This window comes from Gymnodraco acuticeps, unplaced genomic scaffold (assembly GCF_902827175.1).
Source record: "Gymnodraco acuticeps unplaced genomic scaffold, fGymAcu1.1, whole genome shotgun sequence".
Taxonomy (NCBI): domain Eukaryota; kingdom Metazoa; phylum Chordata; class Actinopteri; order Perciformes; family Bathydraconidae; genus Gymnodraco; species Gymnodraco acuticeps.
In genome coordinates, this window is record NW_022990459.1 from 2,072,913 (window position 1) to 2,092,745 (window position 19,833).

Below are 19,833 nucleotides of genomic sequence, written 5' to 3' on the forward strand. Positions count from 1 at the left end.
AATTAGGTACTTAATTCTCACTTACTAAAGGTATTGCTGTAAGAAGCATGAAGATGCAAACAATTATAGCGTAGTTCCTCGTCATTACTATTATATCACCTTGCACTTTGGCCTTCTTGACTAAATCGCCATTGCAATATAGCGCGAAATTGGAACTTAGAAAACAAAGTATGCATTTTTAAATGCAGCCGTCATAAGGTTGTCTTTTGTCTTAGAACTGTCTGCAGCTCAATCCATGTGATGTGTCTGATGTGGGTCATAAATAGCTCGGAAATCATGCTGCCTGCAGTATTCTTTGGTAAAATGCATTTGACTTACTTTGTTTTGGGCTGTATAAAGCTTGACGGCTATCATATTTGCTTCACTAATACGGAGGTTAAAAGAAATGTGTGTGAGTGAGACGGAGTTAAAAGTAAAGACAGAAGCAGTCTGGTTGGTCACACACATTCAGTATATATTAATTATCAATAACCAAAATACATTATTTATTATAACAAGTAAACGTAAATGTTAAAGTTACATGCAATTAAAATACTTGACCCTGGGGGGAAATGTGTTGAAGAACACCAGAGAAACTAAATGAGAAACATTTGTTAAGAAATCATCATTTTAAATTGTGTTTTACAAATAATGTTTATAGTTATTTTCTTATTCCTCCATTATCCAATTTCATATAAAAAATGTAATACCACAAAACCGTGACAGTTTATAAAATGCTAATCTCTGCATTCAAATCGGCGACCCTTTTCTGGTGAAAAAGATCAAACGTGTATGCAATTACCCACTTTATTTTTATCCTGTGAAGCCTTTTAGCATTTTCTTTTATCTGGTGCAGGATCCCAAAGATATAAGGCACTTCAGATGAAACATAATACACATTTATTTACATGGCAGTCAGCGCCTGCAGGGTGTGACGATGAGTTAGTAAGGGATTCACCCACTGTACCCAACGGGGGATCCTATAACTATCCATGCACACTGCCTCTCTTTCTCTCATGCAATATAAATTAGAGTGTGTGTAAAGGGTAAACACAGGCTCAGGTGTCCTGCAGCCCCTCATCTCTCTGGTGTTTCTGCCCTTTAGACTAGAGGACCTGCCAGGGGAGACTTCACATATAGAACGACACTCAGAGCGCCACAGATCAAAATGTTTCGTCACCTTTTGTTTGTGCCACTTGTTTGTTGACAGAATTAAACCTCAAATGTAATATAAAGCCGTAAATCAAACAGGAGTGTACAAAAATAGGCTTTACCATTTATTTTGTTATTATATCGTAATGCATGCCTTAATAGAGCTCAATAATTACCTACACAATTATAAGAGCATTGGCACTAACACCAGCACTTAAAGGGTTATTAATTACTGTTTCATCTTTGTACATCATAAAACAAGCTAGTTCTTTGTAATGTACGCTGTGATAAATTATGATTCACCTCACAACTGTTGGAGCGTCCTCATGTAAAGCCGTCTTCTACGTGAGCCGATGAAAAGTTAACCTTGTTACTTCCTGTTGTATCACACAGTCAACACATTCAGCTGCTGCTTGTCCTTATAAGAGCATTTGTGTGCAGTAAGCTCAGACCAATGTGTGTTTCAGCGTGTCCCTGGGCAAGATACTTCACCCCAAATTGCTCCTGTGGGGATTGCCCACAGTATTGAGTATGTAAGTCGCTTAATAAGTGACATGTAATGTAATAAAACACGTCCGACCTTTGACCCTGGGTTGGGACCTAACAGACCTTTTGTGTGTGTGTATGGATTTGTCTGCAACTATTTCAGCCACATCATTTCTTGTATTGACTTATGCCCAAATTGCCCTTTCTTAGCCATCTGGGATCTGCCCACAAGAGAGGTTCCCTCTGGGACCTGTTTGTTATGCATCAATTATCCTGTTTTGCACTAAAAAAAATTTCACCAGGGAATTGAAATGCTCTCATGGTACCAGAGCAGATTTCAACTTGAGAAATAGCACACTGACACGATTACTGTGATGCGTATTAGAGTCTGTACTTCACTTATGGAGTAAGTCAAGTACAGACTTTTATTTATTCAACTTTTATTTATTTTATTTATTTTCTTATCTAAGAATATAAATAAAATCTATACATTTTTACTTTATTTCAATCTTTTTTTCCCTTGTTTATTAAATGTTTATTGCGTTAATGTTTATTTCCAATATCGCTCGGACATTGTAATGCCACATTAATTCCTTTAAATTATGTATTCGTTCCATTTATATTCTGAATTACTGTAGTATGTGCACCTGACACTGAATACATGTTTAAAAGAGGCTGGACTGTGATGTTCACTCCAGAAATCATCAGACTCTAAAATATGCCTGTGACTCCTCTGCATCCCAAAATAATTAAGATGCAGCAATGAACCTCAACAGAGTGAAACAACATTATTTTGTCAACCAGAACATGGAACTGCTTTTGGAAAATTGGGGTTTTAATTGAAAATACAAATCGTAACAATTAGCAACAACAGGGGAAATAACAAGACTACATCCATGACTCTATGAGGCACTACTTTTAGCATCATGGTACATTGAGCTAAATGCTAATGATGACAGCAGCACGGTGGTCACAAAGAAGATGCTAGCATGCTGATGTTTTTGCAGGTATGTTGCTCACCATGTTCATGCTTTGTGTTGACCATCTTAGTTTTGAATGCGGTGTTAAGGGGTCGTAGTCATTTCACGTATTTTGGTGAGACCAGGTTGCAATGTGTTAGCATAATATCTGCTGATTAGCACTAAAGTACACCTGAGGCTAGTGGGGAATGACATTAGCTTACCAGGTTTCAGGTCATAAACAAAAGTACAGAAACAATAGATGTAAAAATCTGCACATCATTTCATTGCAATGCAAAGCTTTTTTTTGTAATGCTAGACATGGTGCCGTTAGATTCTAAGTCAGAGGATCACTTGTCAACAGGATTCATCATCTGGTGATCATGAATGTCACACATTTTAATTTCAATACATCCACCAGTTGTTGAGATTTCTGTGTTTTTCAGGCGGAAAAATTGACCGAAATCCTGGCTTCACCCAACCCAGAGCCGCGCTGCTATCATTTAAGGTACATCTTTGTTTATGAAGGCCACAAGCCAAAAAGGTTGAACTCTAACATGACTTCTATATCTAAAAATGACCACTGCCATGAGACATTTACTGTGTAATAAACCATCATGTGGAGCCTGTCTATCTAACTTGACAGCACATAGCACACTCCCTTGAGGCTGCTCTCTGCATTCTCCACTGAATAGATGCAGCCTTAGTGTGACATATTATATAACCTTTTATTTAAAATATGATTTAAAGCATTTGGTTTGCAGGATAGTATTGGCACATCCCCGTAGGACTAACATTGTTTCCATAAGAATAACAGATAAAGTCAAGACATCAAGCTTTCAAAATCTAAAAACCCTTTAATGATGTGAATAGAGAAGGGATTACAATGATTACATCCAACTTAAAAGTGAAGAAACACACTCCTCAATGTCAGTTTCGGTAGTTTATTGACAAGGATGACGACACCCTGAAACAGAGCAATGCAGCAAGATAAGCTGACAAAGTACTACATCCATGCATGTCATCACCAACACAACACAAATATATACAACGACAGAAAGTATAGACACACCAAACAATAGTGGAAACAATCCTACATGAATGAGTGGATGAACGTCTCAACTCGAGGTGGAGTGAAGGAACAATGTTCGAACTAGAATGGCCAGAGCACGGCATATCCGGTTAGCGACAGCAGTGAGACGCTGCCCTCTAGTGGCCGGCGATAAACTCTTCATCCCCCCCAGACCGGAAATCTATGGGCTGGAATAGATTAACGGTCTAAATCCCGTATACAGCTGCCGGGCTCGTAACGTGCAGGCGGCCTCCTCACGCGGCCCGGCCGAGTAGGCTGGGGCAGCGTCAGCGGCGACTGCGGCACCGGGAGCGGTGCGCCCAGGTCAGAGGACGCCTCATCAGCAGGCGCCGGTGGGGAAGCGCCCATAGCCGAGTCCGCCTCGCGCCATAGCAGGCAGATATGCGGGTTCGAGAACTTCTCGAGGCGGTTCACGAAGGAGAGCGAGCCACGAAGGAGAGCGAGCCACGAAGGGGGCGGCCGAAGATGATCTGCGCTGGCGAGAGGTTGCAGTCGGGGTCAGGCGTGTTTCGCAACTGCAGCATAGCACGCAGGAAGCGGTCCTGATCAAGGCTGCCCGACGGGCCGGTGTTGGACATCAGGAGGCGCTTAGCAGTCTTAACCGCAACTTCCGCCCTCCCATTCGACTGCGGAAAGCTAACGGAAGACACACGGTGTTTGACGTGCCATAAGCGGAGGAAGTCCTCAGTGTGGCCCGCCTTGAATTCTGGACCACCGTCGCTCGAGAGCTCCTCCGGTACGCCGAAGGTGGAGAAGAACGAACGGAGGTGTTGGACCAGGCCGGCTGAGCCCGCCAGGGCAGTACCCACCGTAGAGCTCAGGACCTCTACCCAGCCCGAGAGCCGATCCCCGACAACTAGGTAGTGGCGGCCCCCATAGTCGAAGAAGTCAGCAAACACCGCCTCGAATGGTGTGGACGGGGGTGAGGACGGCCGGGGGGGGTGTAGCCGCCTGTGACGGAGCATTGCGGTTGCAGTCTGCACACCCGTCCCTGATGGCCTGAATGTCCCCGGACATCCCGGGCCAGTAAACTATGGCACGGGCATGCTGCCCCATCGCTGAGGTCCCCTGGTGAGCGGCATGGAGATGCCGAAGGACTCTCCCACGGAGGGATGGGGGGACCACGACGCGGCCCCGATAGAGCAGGACGCCGTCTTGTGCGTAGACGGACTCACAGACCGATGACAGACTCGCCAGGGCAGGGTCGTTAACGTCAATCCCACCCTCCTGCTCGATGAGTTGGAGGAGGTGGCCGAGGCATTCGTCAGCCGTGCGAGGAGGGGCCAAGAGACGGCTCCGAGTTCCCGTGCGTCGTCGCGGATGGAGGCCATGAGTGCTGACTCCACGGCGTCAGGCTCGCTCGGCAGCCCCAGTGAGAGGCCGTTCGCTGAGCCCGAGGGGGAAGGATGCCTTGACGTGGCATCAGCGGCATAGTTGTTCTTGCCAGACAGATGCACAATGTCGAAGCGCCATGGGAGGGTGCGCTGCTTGAGTCTAAACAGACGCGAGTTTGTTATCTCATCCAGCGTACGGTCGCCAAAGATCTTCACCAATGGCTTATGGTCGGTGACCACAACGAGGTTGTCGGACCCCTGCGTGAAGTACCGCGTCTGTTCCAGGCCACAGACGCGGGGCTGCTCCGCAGGGGACAGGAAACGCGAACCCGCGAGGGTGATCCTCCATCCTCCTGGACAGCAGTCCGGTATGCCCGAGGCACAGTGACAATGTTGCTGGAGCAGGAAGTAGCCAATGCCACGCATGGACCAGTCAGGGCGGAGGCAGGTACGCTTCTGCATGTCGTAGAAGATCTCCACGCCCTCGCGGATGGCCTCCATTATGGCTTGCTTGGACGTCTGGAAGGCCTCCTCCAGAACGGGGGACCATAGGAACACACAGCGTGGGCTGAGGAACGGCTTGAATGGAGCCATCGTGTCACGCAACTGGGCGTAGTTAGCCACCTGGTTGACAAGGCCGAACCAACTCCTGATGTCCGTCATGGAGCTTGGGGTGGGGAAGTGTTAAAATGCTGCGTTCAGAAAATCTGTTGTCATGCTGTGGATCCTGCCTCAATGTCACTGTTCCAGCAAACTCCAAATTACACATGAGGTTATGTTTATACGTGGGTCAACAATTAGTCAATAGAAGATTAGTGGCCAAGTATAAAGATAATAGATTTGTGGTTTACGTTTTCTAGATTTTGACCTATTGTATGGTTTCCTTCCTTTCTCTGTTATACATAAATGTAGGTTTACTGCTTAATTTGTAGGACTTTAGGTCATTGAAAACATCTAAATGTATCACTGCATTTTCTTTTAAGTCACATGGAGTGAGCCGCAGAGAGATCAAAGACATAAGTCAACCTTATGACGGCTCTATTTCAAATTGCGTACTTATTTTGCTGTAACGGACTGCGACTGGCATATATGCAAGAAGGTCAAAGTGCAGGGTTATGATGAAGTGGTACGCTCCAATTGTTTGCATTCTTCTTACAGCAAGTCAGAATACAGACTTTTAAAGTCCTAATTCTCCACCTCTAAGACTCATTTTACACACTCTTTCAGCTCTCTGGACTTAATGAAAGAAGCGTTTTTGTTAACTATAAAATAAAACACTTTTGATGCCGACAAGAAAATACTTGGCAGATTAATTGATTATTTAATTCATTCTTATTTGCAGTAAAGCTCAAATTAAATTCTGCATGATATTATATTGTGCAGCGTCATTCATAATTTGCCCCCACCCTCCTGCCAGTTTACATAAGCCCCCCTCTCCTCACTCTCTGCCCCATGCCCATGCTTGTCCTGGTGGCACAGTGGGTGGGGGGGGGGGGGGGGCGTGGTGATGTGGATCTGATCCTGAGCGACAGACAGCTGGACCCCCAGCCTCCAGAGTGGAGGGGGGAGGCTTGACATGAGCTCCATCACGTTCCCTCAACAGCTCCAAGCCGGAGGGAACTGACCACACTGATTAACAGCTTCCAATTTTGTGTGGGGGCTTAAATCTGCGCTCCATCATCCCCTCATGCTCTCTGAGGGAGATCTGCAGGATGAGCAGCTCCACAGCCAGCAATAAAACTACTGGTTTGATCTCCACAGAGGATTTCAATGTGACTGGCTGCTTTTGTTGGGTTTTATGTAATGTATTTTATAAATGCCATTGAAAACATCAGTGTTCTGATTGGTGGAACAGCGCGCCTAGATAATGATTGATTTTAACTCAAAGGCGGCGCTTTGAGATTTATGCAATAGAAAAATAAGGTTTGAATTAATACCCATATTATTTTTTTCAGTATGTGGGATTTGTTTTGCCTTTTTGAAGTGCAGCTCAGAATCAATTATAACAAAAGGAAGTGTTGTAGCTGTGTTGGTTTCTAAGGATGGAACTGAGTTTTAAAAAAAGGTTTTTGCAGAGGTTCCTGCTAAAAAATGTACTTACTTGTCTCCATAAATGGCCTGCGACACTTAACCTGTGTAAGATCTAGGATGTGTCAGAATATAAACTAATGTCTGAATTCACCCATATACTGCCAGACTTTGAAATGTATGCAAGCTTAACATGTGCTAGCATTTTCTGATGCTAAATACATAACAAACATGCTAATGTGGATCCTGAGTCCTGGATCCTGCATCCTGAGTCCTGGATCCTGAGTCCTGGATCCTGAGTCCTGGATCCTGAGTCCTGCATCCTGAGTCCTGGATCCTGAGTCCTGGATCCTGCATCCTGAGTCCTGCATCCTGAGTCCTGGATTTCGAGTCGTGGCTGAACCTGTCTCTGTGGTCCTGCCTGACTCTCATTATACTACTTCCCTTCATCTTCTTAATATAGACGTATGCATTTCCAAACATTTGGTCTATCTATGCTGTAAAATATCTTTATCTTTTCAATTTGCACATGGCATCTATTGCACGTCTGTCCGTCCTGGGAGAGTGATCCCTCCTCTGTTGCTCTCCCTGAGGTTTCTCCCATTTTCCCCCATTAATTGTGGGTTTTCTCCGGAAGTTTTTCCTTGTACGATGTGAGGGTCTAAGGACAGAGGGTGTCGTATTGTCATACTGATATTCTGTACAAACTGTGAAGTCCACTGAGACAAATGTAACATTTGTGATATTGGGTGCTATATAAATAAACATTGATTGATTGATTGATTGATTGATTATGTTAGCATGCCAGCTGCTGTCTTACATGTTTGTTTGCTTTTTAAGTCACTTTATTGCTAAGTCGGATATATCATAGCTTACATAATTTTTAGGGTTTTCTTATAGTTAGAAATGCGATTTAAATAATGAAGTGAATGCTATTTGAGCAGTAATCACGGTAACATAGCATTTATCTTCATCTGCCCCTATTCTCAGTCAGCCTTCTCTCTACTTGTATATTAAGTTCCATGTGACTCTTTCTGAGAAATATATTAAATATGTTCCACTGTCTTGTTTCAAAGCCTCTCTGGAGCATCTGCCACTCACTGGCCCTGAGTTACACAACAGCACCATAGAGGACTGGTCAGATCAATATTCCCTGAAACACCCCGACTCTCCGGGGTTCTGGCTTTAGGGTCATTCCCACTGAGTTAATCCAACCTACAGGGCTGCATTGTGTGTTTGTGTGAGTGTGTGTATTTGTCTGAAACCCCTCACCAGATGGAGGGAGGAGATGCTATTGATAGAGATGAAGGACAAGAAGAGATAGATAGCTATTTCTGGTGACAAGAAAGTAAATAAACAGGCTGTGATAAGGAGTTGGCTGCGCTTGTATCAAAGGTCCGTGACAAAGGGACGGTCTCTCTGCCCACACCAGCTGAGCTTTGCAACGACTCCATTCTCAAAAGTAACTGCAAATTGGTCTCATATGCAGGCTTCAAATATCTTTAAGCGGCTGAATCTTCTATTGATTTTGGCAATGTCTTTCTTTTTTAGTGAGATGCCACATAATTTACAGATGAAGAAATGTTTTAAGGATTGGTGATGACATCTAGGTTCCACTAAGGATGAATTATAAAAAACATTCCCATCAAATTCAGCTTTGTGTTGGTTGTGTTAATTAGTTGCCTAGAGAGCCACCGGGAGCCATTTTTCTTTATTATGAAGACAAACACACCAGTTCTCTTTGAGTAAATCCCACATACACAATCATGCCATCGGAAATGCTGATGCTGGAAATAATCCCTATGTGCACAGTTTACTGCAGTTCTTGCTGAAAACTACAGTTCCCAGCTGATTAAGGAACCAATTGGCTTGGTAGGGAATTCATAAAACATTGTGATATGGACCAACACATTGTTGATTTTGGTCTTTTCAATTTTTTGTAGTTTTATTGTCATGACATTTCGAATTTTGACTCTCTTCACCTGACCTTGCTTGCCAATAATTGTCCATAAATACAATAGCATGGGTGGTTTAGCACAGGCAGTTTACTGTAGGTCTATAAGCTTTGTGTGCTTTTACTCTTGGAGATTTATTTCATTATGCTGCAGATCTGTGCGCCCCCTCTACTGCCATCTCTCTGCCCTCTTAATGAGAAGAGACCATCATACGGGAGGATAAGGCACGCTGCTTTATGCAAATGTCTTCTGCTCAGAAAATATCAAGCATCGTCTGCTGCCTTGTGCTAAACTTAAAGGTCTTTCTTTACAAGATGCATGAAGCGATCAGTTTGTGGTTTTAAGACATCTATTATTCACGCATCTGCTGTGCATTTGTCTAAAGACCCTGACACAGACGGAAAGTAAACCAGTTTCCTCTGAGAGGACATGTGTGAGAATAGGTGCTTTCCTCTCAGAGGTGTTACCTGCAGCAGTGTTAACAGGATGTGGTTTGCAAAGTGTCTCAAAACAAGAGCGTGGGCGTACTGAGGGAAATCTCCAACAAGGTTTGCTGTAATTATATGTTCCTGTTAGGCTTTCTCCCCCTCTATTCCCTGCTAAGAGCTTACCAGTGCTAGAAGCTGTCAAACCAAGCGTAACAGAATAAATTGCACTGCATGACAGCTCTGACGAGATGAATACAGTTTGTGGGGAAACATCCGTAGATGCAATACAAACGAATGCAGATTCTGAAAATAATTATGGAAGTGGAGGACTTGATTTGTGCTGACGCATTTTATTTTGCTGCACACCTGTGGGTTTACCATCTGCTCCCATTACTTTTGATGTCTAATTTACATTTGAATGTGGTTTCCCAGTGGAATCTGTAATATAATATAAAAAGATACTGCGCAGGGTTACACTCATGATTTGTGTGGGATTTTAAATCACAAATAAATAACTTGACCTAGCCGTGATTAACAAAATAAGAAGTCAAGTCCATTTGTTAACCTGAATGTATCCTGCTTTTATCCTGAATTTAACCTGCTTTTATCCTGATTTTAACCTGAATGTCTCCTGATTTTAACCTGAATGTATCCTGCTTTTATCCTGAATGTATCCTGCTTTTAACCTGAATTTAACCTGAATGTCTCCTGCTTTCAACCTGAATGTAACCTGCTTTTAACCTGAATGTTTCCTGCTTTTAACCTGAATGTAACCTGAATGCATCCTGCTTTTAACCTGAATTTAACCTGACTGTATCCTGCTTTTAAATGAAATTGTCATTTAATTGTTTGATTTAATTTATTTGTTGTTTATTCAAGCACCATGTTAAATGTTCAAGGCCTACAGGTTTCAGTAATATAACAAAAAGAACCCTGCTCTTCAGCATTGAGAACATGAGAGACGTCTTGATTATAAGAATCTAAAACCTGACATAAACTGTCTTATGTCTGTATTTTGAAAAAAGGGTGGAAGAAATGAGAGCCTTCGATGGTCAGAGGGTTGAACCCTCCGAGCCCCTGGTGCTGTGGGAACATGTGCTTTCCGTTAGGACATGAGCGGTTCCTTATATAGCAGCATGTACCAGTGAAGGGCACTTGCAGCAGGGGGGTGTATTGTGAGCAAAGACCATAGGAATCAATGTGATGTCCAATAAACCGAGAAACTGGCTGTTCTAGTAGAGCCCACGCACACCCTGGTTCACATCATTCAGACAGGCAGACACTAGGGGATTTTAAAAGATACAACTCCCCCTAAATGAGAATTTTCATCAGTTATATCACACCGATGGTAACCTTGAATACTTAAAAGAAAACTTCTACGTTGAAAAAACTATTGAGGTTTTGAAGTAAAAGTGGTACTTCTTTAAATGTCTGCCCTTTCACATAAATTCTCCCTTACAATTAGACCCGTCACTCCTCAATGTTTTGTCAGTTGATATTTAGAGTATGAATAGAAACAGAACTAGCCAGAATACATATTTTTATTAGGCAGAGAAAATACTGTTCAGAAGAAGAGATAACACCAAAAATAAATGTCTGTCATACATTGATTCCTCTCATACGGCGTAGGGAGATCATTAGTACATCAAAGAGAAACAAATCTATGTGTGTATGACCTCTTTGGAGAGATCTTATAGATACTGCAGCACAGTCAACACGCACGGCACACGTGTCATTAAAGCACAGCATGATCTGAGGCAGCTCTTGATTCTCCACACTATGAAAACACTCAGAGGCAGGTGGCACCGTAATGGGGACTCTTTATATCCTTGTGACAAACGTGAGGAGTCAAAGTGAAAAAATGATGAGTTTTAAAGACGGGTCTTGGCACATATCGCAGCCACTGTTGATGACAATCTCTTGAAAGAGGTGGAGAGGGAAGGCAGCCGGGGTTGGATTTTGGCAGCTTGTTCTGACCGGAGCTTGGTGGACTGGTCTGGGATAAGATTATGAGGTATTCCTCTTTTTCCCGTGTGAAACTCAAGCCAAAAACAAGGCATGAACAACCCTTGCTTATGACTCCCATACGTAACAACACACACACACACACACACAGCCCCTGCAGACACTTCAGACTAGTACACAAACATGCAGACTTATACAAAGGCAGAACTTTTCAAAGTCATGCAGATGGAATGTTTTTGATATTTCTGTAGCTGTCTCAAATTTGAAAGGACTTATAGGGAACTACTTGTAATTCAGGCAAGGTGGTTGTGACAGTCTGGACTACTTCCCCCCTTCAGTCTTTTGATAGGGACAGAAAGAGCAGAAGGGTTTCATAAAGCAGAATATAATTACATCAGGAAAGTAGTTTATCCTCAGATCTCTCGTTTGAAATTCAAGATGAGAACCGGTCTTTGTTTCTTGGAGAGGTAGCCTGATCTTTGCCTAATTACACAAGACTTCAAAAAACTTCAAGGCATCTGAACATCTCTTTTAACACACAGGAGGGGGGTTCCTGCGTACCAATACTTGTTTGAGGGGTCACGTTGGTTTATAAAGGAATAGTTTAACATTTTGGGAAATATGCTTATTCACAATCTTGATGAGAGTATACTGAGAAGTTTGATATCTCTATCGTGTCTGTACGGTAAATATGAAGCTACAGCTAGCAGCTGCTTATCATAAAGAAACAGCTAGCTAGCTCTGCCCCAACGTTAGTCTAAAAAAGTTTTCTCGCTTTCTTTCGACTAGTTGTATGTATACGAGTCAAAGGAAATTAGTGGTTGTTTTTTATTACATTTGGTCGGACCCAGGCTAGCTGTTTCCCGTTTCCTGTTTTTATGCTAAGCTAACTGGCTACTGGCTGCAAAATCATGTTTCCCATACAGACATGATCGTTGTATCTCCTCATACAACTTGCCTCATATCACTTTCTAAGAAAATTAACTGCCATGGCTCCCAAAATATAAAACAATTACTCTCAAACCAACTAAACTGAAATGATTTACACTTAACACTTTTTTCATTTATTTGATCATTTAAAGTAATCTTTGTACAGCCAAATCACGAAATATTCCACTAAAATTCCATTAAAAATATTATAATGATTTTCCATTTTAGAGAGCATCATTGTACTCTCGCAGCTCAACATAGTATAAGTTGAATATATAATATAATCATAAAGAATGATTAGACCCTCAGATTGGATCTGCACAAAACAGGCTTACACCTGCTCTGAAAACTAGACTAATTTAATGTAATAGATAATCATAGTGAATGTCTTAATTCTACAAACACAATGATGCAAACTCAAGAAAGACGGTAGCTCATCCATGTTCTGGCAGTGTGGCGGACACTGTAATCAGACTCTGCATCGCGCCACGTGGCTGCAGCCGGTCAGATTTAGAGGTGGAGGCCTCGGTGGAGTCGGGCTCACAGGTTCTCGTTGGTGTCGTGTTGGCACAGGCTGTCGGTCGAAGGGTTTAGAAAGGGAAGCTCCTCTCCCTGCAGCTTCAGGACCCGGCTGCTCAGGTCCAGGCAGCACTGTGAGGAGACACAGTGAAACATATTCAGTGTTAAAAACAGGGTGGGTATCCAATAAAAATCTATTTTTAATACAAAAAGTACTTAATTTCTCAAGATTTCTATAGACTGGTGCAGTAATCAAAATGTGTTTGTTGTTGGCCGAATTTGAAGTTAGCATATGTCATTTTTCCATTGGATAAGCTCTGGCAAACACACAGATATTTACATATTTTTTTCAACAGCATAATCTCTACATATCATCACCAGCTAGGCAACAGTACAAGCTTAAATTAGATTAGTTAGTTAAAAGCTAACATAATGCTATGAATGAACCACATTGCAGTCGCCTGACTTCAAGTCACCACCGCTAAGCTAAAGGCTTTTTATTGATATATGCTCCAGCAGTCTCTATGTTGAACTTTTCAAAAAACCCTATGGTAGTTTAAGCCAATATATTTAAAGAATTATTATTCTGTTTACGGAAATGTACAGAGAAAGCTCAGTCATGGGGTGAGCTTGATTAATGCATTTTACAGATTACAAAGCCCTTAATGGTTCATTAACAAAACTAAAGGAAAAAAAGAGCTCATGTTCTTTTATGAGCCCAGCTGAAGTCCCAAACTAATTAGATTTTTAAGAGGGATATTAACCAGATTCAGCAGATGTAGTAATGAAATAACAGCGAGCACTAGTTCCAGATTGCCTGTGAGTCTCTTAATGGACTTTGAATTGCATTTTATAATGTCCAAATTCAAACTCTCCTCTCACAAAAGGTCCTCAATTCACTCCATGGCGGGTTTACCTGCACAAAGGGGATCTAGTGCTGCTGGTGCACTCTCAGCATTTTCGTGATTATATAACACCACATGAATATCTGGTACGTCTTTCCCTCTGAAATGGAAATTTTTCTTCTACGGTAGCATTTATTTTTCCTTTGCTTATGTAAAAGCCTTGTGACTGTTTCAGGCAGCTGATTCTTTAGAAAATCCACAGCGAAGGCAAATGTGGATCTTACTTTAAGTTCCAACAATGTCTGAAGACCCAGGCACAGCTCAAACACCTCGTCCTCTAAAAGAGAAAAAGAAAAGATAAGGGGGGAAAAGTGCTTTATGAACACGCTCTTCCAAACATGCATACATCAGCCAGATTAAGACATCAACACACTACATTATTAATTTATGTGTTATAGTGCTGGTACTTGTGAGGATGGGTATGAGTTATATAGGGGGGAAGTGAGCGTTTTGGAGCTGAGTGAGAATGTATTGTCCATAAAGAATCAGGGTCTGGGCTGACAGATTGGATTTAATTCATCAGATAAGAACATAAATAATTATTTGTGTGGACTTTTATCTTTGTGAGGAATGGAGGAAGGTTAGTTTAAATGCGGGGCAAGGACACAAATATTTCTCCGGAAATCCATCCATCCATCCATCTTCTCCCGCTTATCCGTGGTCGGGTCGCGGGGGTAGCAGTTCCAGCAGAGAGCCCCAAACTTTATTTTCCCTGGCGACATCAACCAGCTGGGGGATCCCAAGGCGCTCCCAGGCCAGCGAAGAGATATAATCCCTCCACCTGGTCCTAGGTCTACCCCTTGGTCTCTTCCCAGCTGGACGTGCCTGGAACACCTCCCTAGGGAGGCGCCCAGGTGGCATCCTAACTAGGTGCCCGAACCACCTCAACTGGCTCCTTTCGACGCGAAGGAGGAGCGGCTCAACTCCGAGTCCCTCCCTGATGACCGAACTTCTCACCTTATCCCTAAGGGAGACACCAGCCACCCTGCGGAGAAAACCCATCTCGGCCGCTTGTATCCGCGATCTCGTTCTTTCGGTCATGACCCATCCTTCATGACCATAGGTGAGGGTAGGAACGAAAATGGCCCGGTAGACAGAGAGCTTTGCCTTCTGGCTCAGCTCCCTTTTCGTCACAACGGTGCGGTAAAGCGACTGCAGTACCGCTCCCGCTGCTCCGATTCTCCGGCCCATCTCACGCTCCATTGTTCCCTCACTCGAGAACAAGACCCCGAGATACTTGAACTCCTTCACTTGGGGTAAGGACTCATTCCCTACTTGAAGTGGACAGTCCATCGGAAATGGGATTTTAATTTGAAATTGACATTAAATAAGGGTGCTTTAGCTACTTGGGATTGACACGATGGTGTTAATTGTTGGGGTAGGCTATAGCTTTGACCCTTTCACTTTTTTTCAGTTCATGAAGTTAATTATAAGAATTGTGTCGCTGTTAAAGCGTTCGGCTATGACACAAGATGGCTACGTCCAATATGCCAAACACTTTTTTAGCATGTTAGCCTGGCGCTATTGGCACAAAAAAACATCACTGCTTCAGTACATTCTCACAGAGCTGCTTCTAACAATACTGTGTTGTTAATGGAGAAAACTCTTCCAATAGTTGTATGATTTTTATGCATTAGCACTCTTTTAGTGTGATTTATCAATCTTACCTTTGACATATGCTGAGCACTGGACAGTCTGTCTGCCCAGCTGCAGCTGCAGATCCGTCACTGAGCTGCTCCCCCCACATGGTGAACTTGGCACTAGTCTATAAACACACACACACACATAATATATATATGATGTGTATTTATATACATTTAATTAAAAAAAATTGATTTCCATTGTATAAAGTTGCTGTCTCTCATAATTCGATTTTCTCATTAAATGTCTATCTCTTAAGAATTTAAGCAGCTTTATATTAACAAGCATTTTGGAGACTAACAGTACACCAATATTAGCAGCTTTTACTGTTTGCTTCTCACCTTTACTTAGCCTGATTTAAAATAGCAGAGAACAAAATGTCACATCCTCTGAGCCAGTGCACAGATCTAAAGACTGTGCTTTATTTGGCATTTTAATAACTTTCGTAAAGGATGAAGGGGATGTCGGGTCTTTAAAGATCTGGAAAAACCTGCAGCTTATCATTGTCATTGTTAAATCCCCCCTATAAAGCCTTTATTTATTTTTTGCGTTTCTCACCCCAGCCTCTGGCAGCAGGAGCTGGAGATCTGGTTGTGTTGGCAGCCGGTGTTGATGGAGGCCTTCACTTCCGTCTCGCAGCACTGTGGGGAACACAGGGGGTAATTTTGGATTCACAGTGTGATTTTTTCACTTCAGCTTGGCACCGAAACCCATGAAGAAATAACACAGTCACAACATCACATCGACTTTGGGGGGGCTTACAAAACAATTCATATCGTTTTTTTCTTTTGAACAAATCCTTTCAACTCCCACGTGCATGTAAAACTGCCAAACTGAAAAATAAGTTAATTAACTTAGCAGAAACAAACAAATCTCCCCAATCGCTTCATGTTGCTGACTATGTATCCTGACAGGATGCTGAATCTTCAGTTTGTTGGTTGTGCTTGGATTTTTCTGACTTAATGAATTTTAATGCATCACCAGAGCATAAATTATTAACCAAGTGAGTCATCCATGCATTTAACTCATTAGTCAACAACAAGTCCCACACTGACGAGACAAGTGACCTCTAACGAGTCACGTGATAACATGATCACATACATTAATGGTTATCTCTCATCTTTTAACCAGCTATAATTAATTTATTATAGTACGATTGCTTAAATTACATTGTGAAAAGAGTCGCTCATGCTGACAAACTCACAGGAAACTGTACTCCACCCTGCAGATCCTCTTAACAAATGCAGCTCATAAGCATGTGTCTGTTGGTGTTTTTCCTAATGATATCAGTGACCATTGCACTATTGCTTGCATTAGGAGCACTAAGTTGCCCAAAGCCAAGGGCCTTATCGTGCTCAGGCGCTGCTTCAAACACTTCTCTGAGCAGGCTTTCCTACACGATCTGGCGGAGGTTAAATGGCACTTCATAGCGTTAATTCCATCTGTCGATGTTGCTGTCCAATTCTTTATTAATCACTTTTTATCGATTATTAATAGACATGCCCACCTTAGAAAATTCAGAGTTAAGAATAGGAACACTCCATGGTTTACTAGAGAACTATCTGATCTCATTCATGATCGAAATAAGCAATGGTCTTTAGCTAGAAAGTCTAACACTAGTGATGACTGGCTTATTTTTCGTGTCCTCAGAAATAAATGTTCAGCCCTTATTAAAAAAGCTAAAGCTGATTACTATCTGAGCTTAACCACTGATTGTTTTAATGACCATTCTAAGTTCTGGAAAACAATTAAATCACTTCAGAACAAGAAGTTTTCTAGTTTCCCACAAAAACTGAAGATCAGTGATTCTTTTATTTCAGATACAAATGATTTGTCTAATGCCTTAAATGCTCACTTCAAAAAGGCTGGTCACATTTTTGATGAGCAAAGTCATGACTCTCTGCATGGTCGTACTCACAGCCCTAGTCAAGAGATGAACTCCCCTGTTTTTGATTTAGCTTCTTTCTCAGTCTCTGAAGTCTTACACGGTTTGCACTCAATTGATCCTAAAAAGTCTGACGGCCTCGACCCTTTCTTTTTCAAAATTGCTGCTCAGATTATAGCACAACCAGTTACTGACATTTGTAATCTCTCCCTGTCCACTCACACACTGCCAGCTGTGTGAAAGCAAGCTCTTGTATCGCCCCTCTTGAAAGCTGGTGATCCCACTGCATTGAATAACTATCGTCCTATCTCAAATCTTTCTGTGTTATCAAAGAATCTTGAGTCCCTAGTTTCTACTCAGCTAAAACTTTTTTTAAATTCACACAACATCCTTAACCCTATGCAATCTGGATAGATCAAAGCACAGTACTGTGACTGCCAGTCTGAAAGTCTTAGACGATATTAAGGCTGCTTTGGATAAAAAATATGTTTGTGTTGCATTGTTTATTGACTTAGCCAAAGCATTTCACACTGTAGATCACCACATTCTGTCTAATGTTATGTTGGTGTCTCGTTTCGGTCATAACGCCATTTGCTGGTTTCAGAGTTATCTAACCGACCGTACTCAATGCGTCAGGTTGGGTAGTACTGTCTCTGACCCTGTCACCTTGGAGAAGGGAGTTCCACAGGGCTCTATTTTGGGGCCCTTGCTCTTTTTATTATATGTAAACAATATTTGTAATCAGATGCAATTTTCTACCTATCATATGTATGCTGATGACACTATTGTATATTCATGTGGTCCTCCTCTGGATATGGCCGTTTCCAATTTAAAATCAGATTGTATCACGCTACAGCATGCGCTTCTTTTTAGAAACTGCTATTGAACAGTAAGAAAACCAAAGCAATGCTTTTTGCTCCCAAGTCAGCGTCCTCTTGCCTCTCCATTGACACCCTTGATGGCGTCTCCGTTGAGTTTGTCGATACATACAAATATCTGGGATTTTGGTTGGACAGAAATCTAAACTTTAAACACCACATTGAAGTTCTAACTAAGAAATTGACATTCACTCTTGGCTTCCTTTACCGACTTAAATGTTGTTTTTCAACTTCTTCCCGTAAAAGGTTAGTCTCTGGCTTATTCCTGTCCCAGCTGGACTACGGTGATACAATTTATAGATTTGCCTGTCCCACTGTTTTGGCCAAACTTGACCCACTCTACCATGCTGCACTGCGATATATATCAAATGCACCCTATAGGACTCATCATTGCAAACTGTATAGCCTAACTGGATGGTCCTCACTTAGTATGCAGCATTGGTTTCTATGAATGTATACTGTACATCCATTTTAGGTAAGCTTCCACTGTACATATGTGCCAGATTTGCTCCAGTTTGTGACTCTTACAACCTCAGATCCAGTGCCTGGATACGGTTCCAGGTTCCTGCTGTGCGGACTGAGGCTGGAAAAAGGAGTCTTTTTTATTATGGTCCTTGGTCTTGGAATGACCTTCAATCAAGCCTCAAACTGACGGCACTTGTCCCTATAGCCTGTTTTAAATTGAAGTTGTCTGAGGTCCTTACCACCAGCTGCTCTTGCAGTAATAAGTAGTGTACCTTTCTTACTGTCCCAAATGTGCACAATGTAGTGACTGCTTTTTCGTCTTTTTGTTTACTTAGTATGTATTTTATATGTCTTTGTTATGTGTAATAATGTGTAACGTTGCTGCCTTCTTGGCAGGTCAGCATTGTAAATGAGATTTTATCTCAATGCTTTTTATCTGGTTAAATAAAATAATAAATGTCCCTTGCAGAGCTTTTTTATTTCGCAGCTTTTACTGTCTGCTTCTTTCCTTTACTTACACTGATTTTAAATTAAAATGAGAACAAAATGACAAATCCCCTTACGCCCGTGCAGATATCAAAAGACTGTGTTTTCTTTGGCATTAGAATATGTGTTCATAAAGATAAAGGTGATGTCAGCTCGTAGGCCGCCATTGTTAAATCCGTTTATTTTTTGGCCAATTATTTCAAGGTTGCGTCTATTTTTTGTTTGTTGTATTTGGACCTTTTCTTGCATTTATCTTTACTCGGTTCATTTCACTTTTTAGTATTTGCTACTTTCTTCTCATAGTTTCTGTCATCTTTACTGTTTTGATCTACTCCCATCGCTCTCATGGCATCTTTTTCGTCAGAGTGCAGCTGTTTTCAGCAACAACAAAAAGGTCTAAATATCCCATTGTATGGTACCTGTTCAACACTAAACAGCAGCTAGCGATTAGCTGGTGCTCTAACTGGAGCATTAAACAGCTAAAGAGCCTGATATTTCCTCTGAAGTTGGTCAATTCAAGTGTATATTGGCGCATTTCCACTGCAGCGCGTAGCACGGTTTAACCGTTTTTTGTTGCGTTTCCACTAGGGGTAGTTTCGGCTAACGGGTACTGTTTCACAGTTTTTCTGGCCCTCCAAAATCCAGGTTCTTTCCGGGCCAACAACCAGGCTGAGTATGCTAAACTAGTGAGAGAATCGCTGGCAAGGGGACAACAACTACAATCAATTGATTTATATATTCAGTC

The 19,833-nt window shown here is 42.1% G+C and overlaps 1 protein-coding gene across 1 annotated transcript in view; it reads right to left on the reverse strand.

Annotated features, from left to right (window-relative positions):
* Positions 1-10,937: 10,937 nt before the first annotated feature.
* nrip2 (nuclear receptor interacting protein 2) overlaps positions 10,938-19,833 on the reverse strand; it is a 40,221-nt gene continuing 31,325 nt past the window's right edge. The window contains exons 3-6 of the mRNA XM_034225979.1: positions 15,933-16,015; positions 15,401-15,498; positions 13,958-14,010; positions 10,938-12,960 (exon numbers count right to left, since the gene is read on the reverse strand). Coding sequence (XP_034081870.1) covers positions 12,850-12,960; positions 13,958-14,010; positions 15,401-15,498; positions 15,933-16,015 — 345 coding nt within the window. The 3' untranslated portion in view covers positions 10,938-12,849. The remainder of the gene's footprint in view (positions 12,961-13,957; positions 14,011-15,400; positions 15,499-15,932; positions 16,016-19,833) is intronic.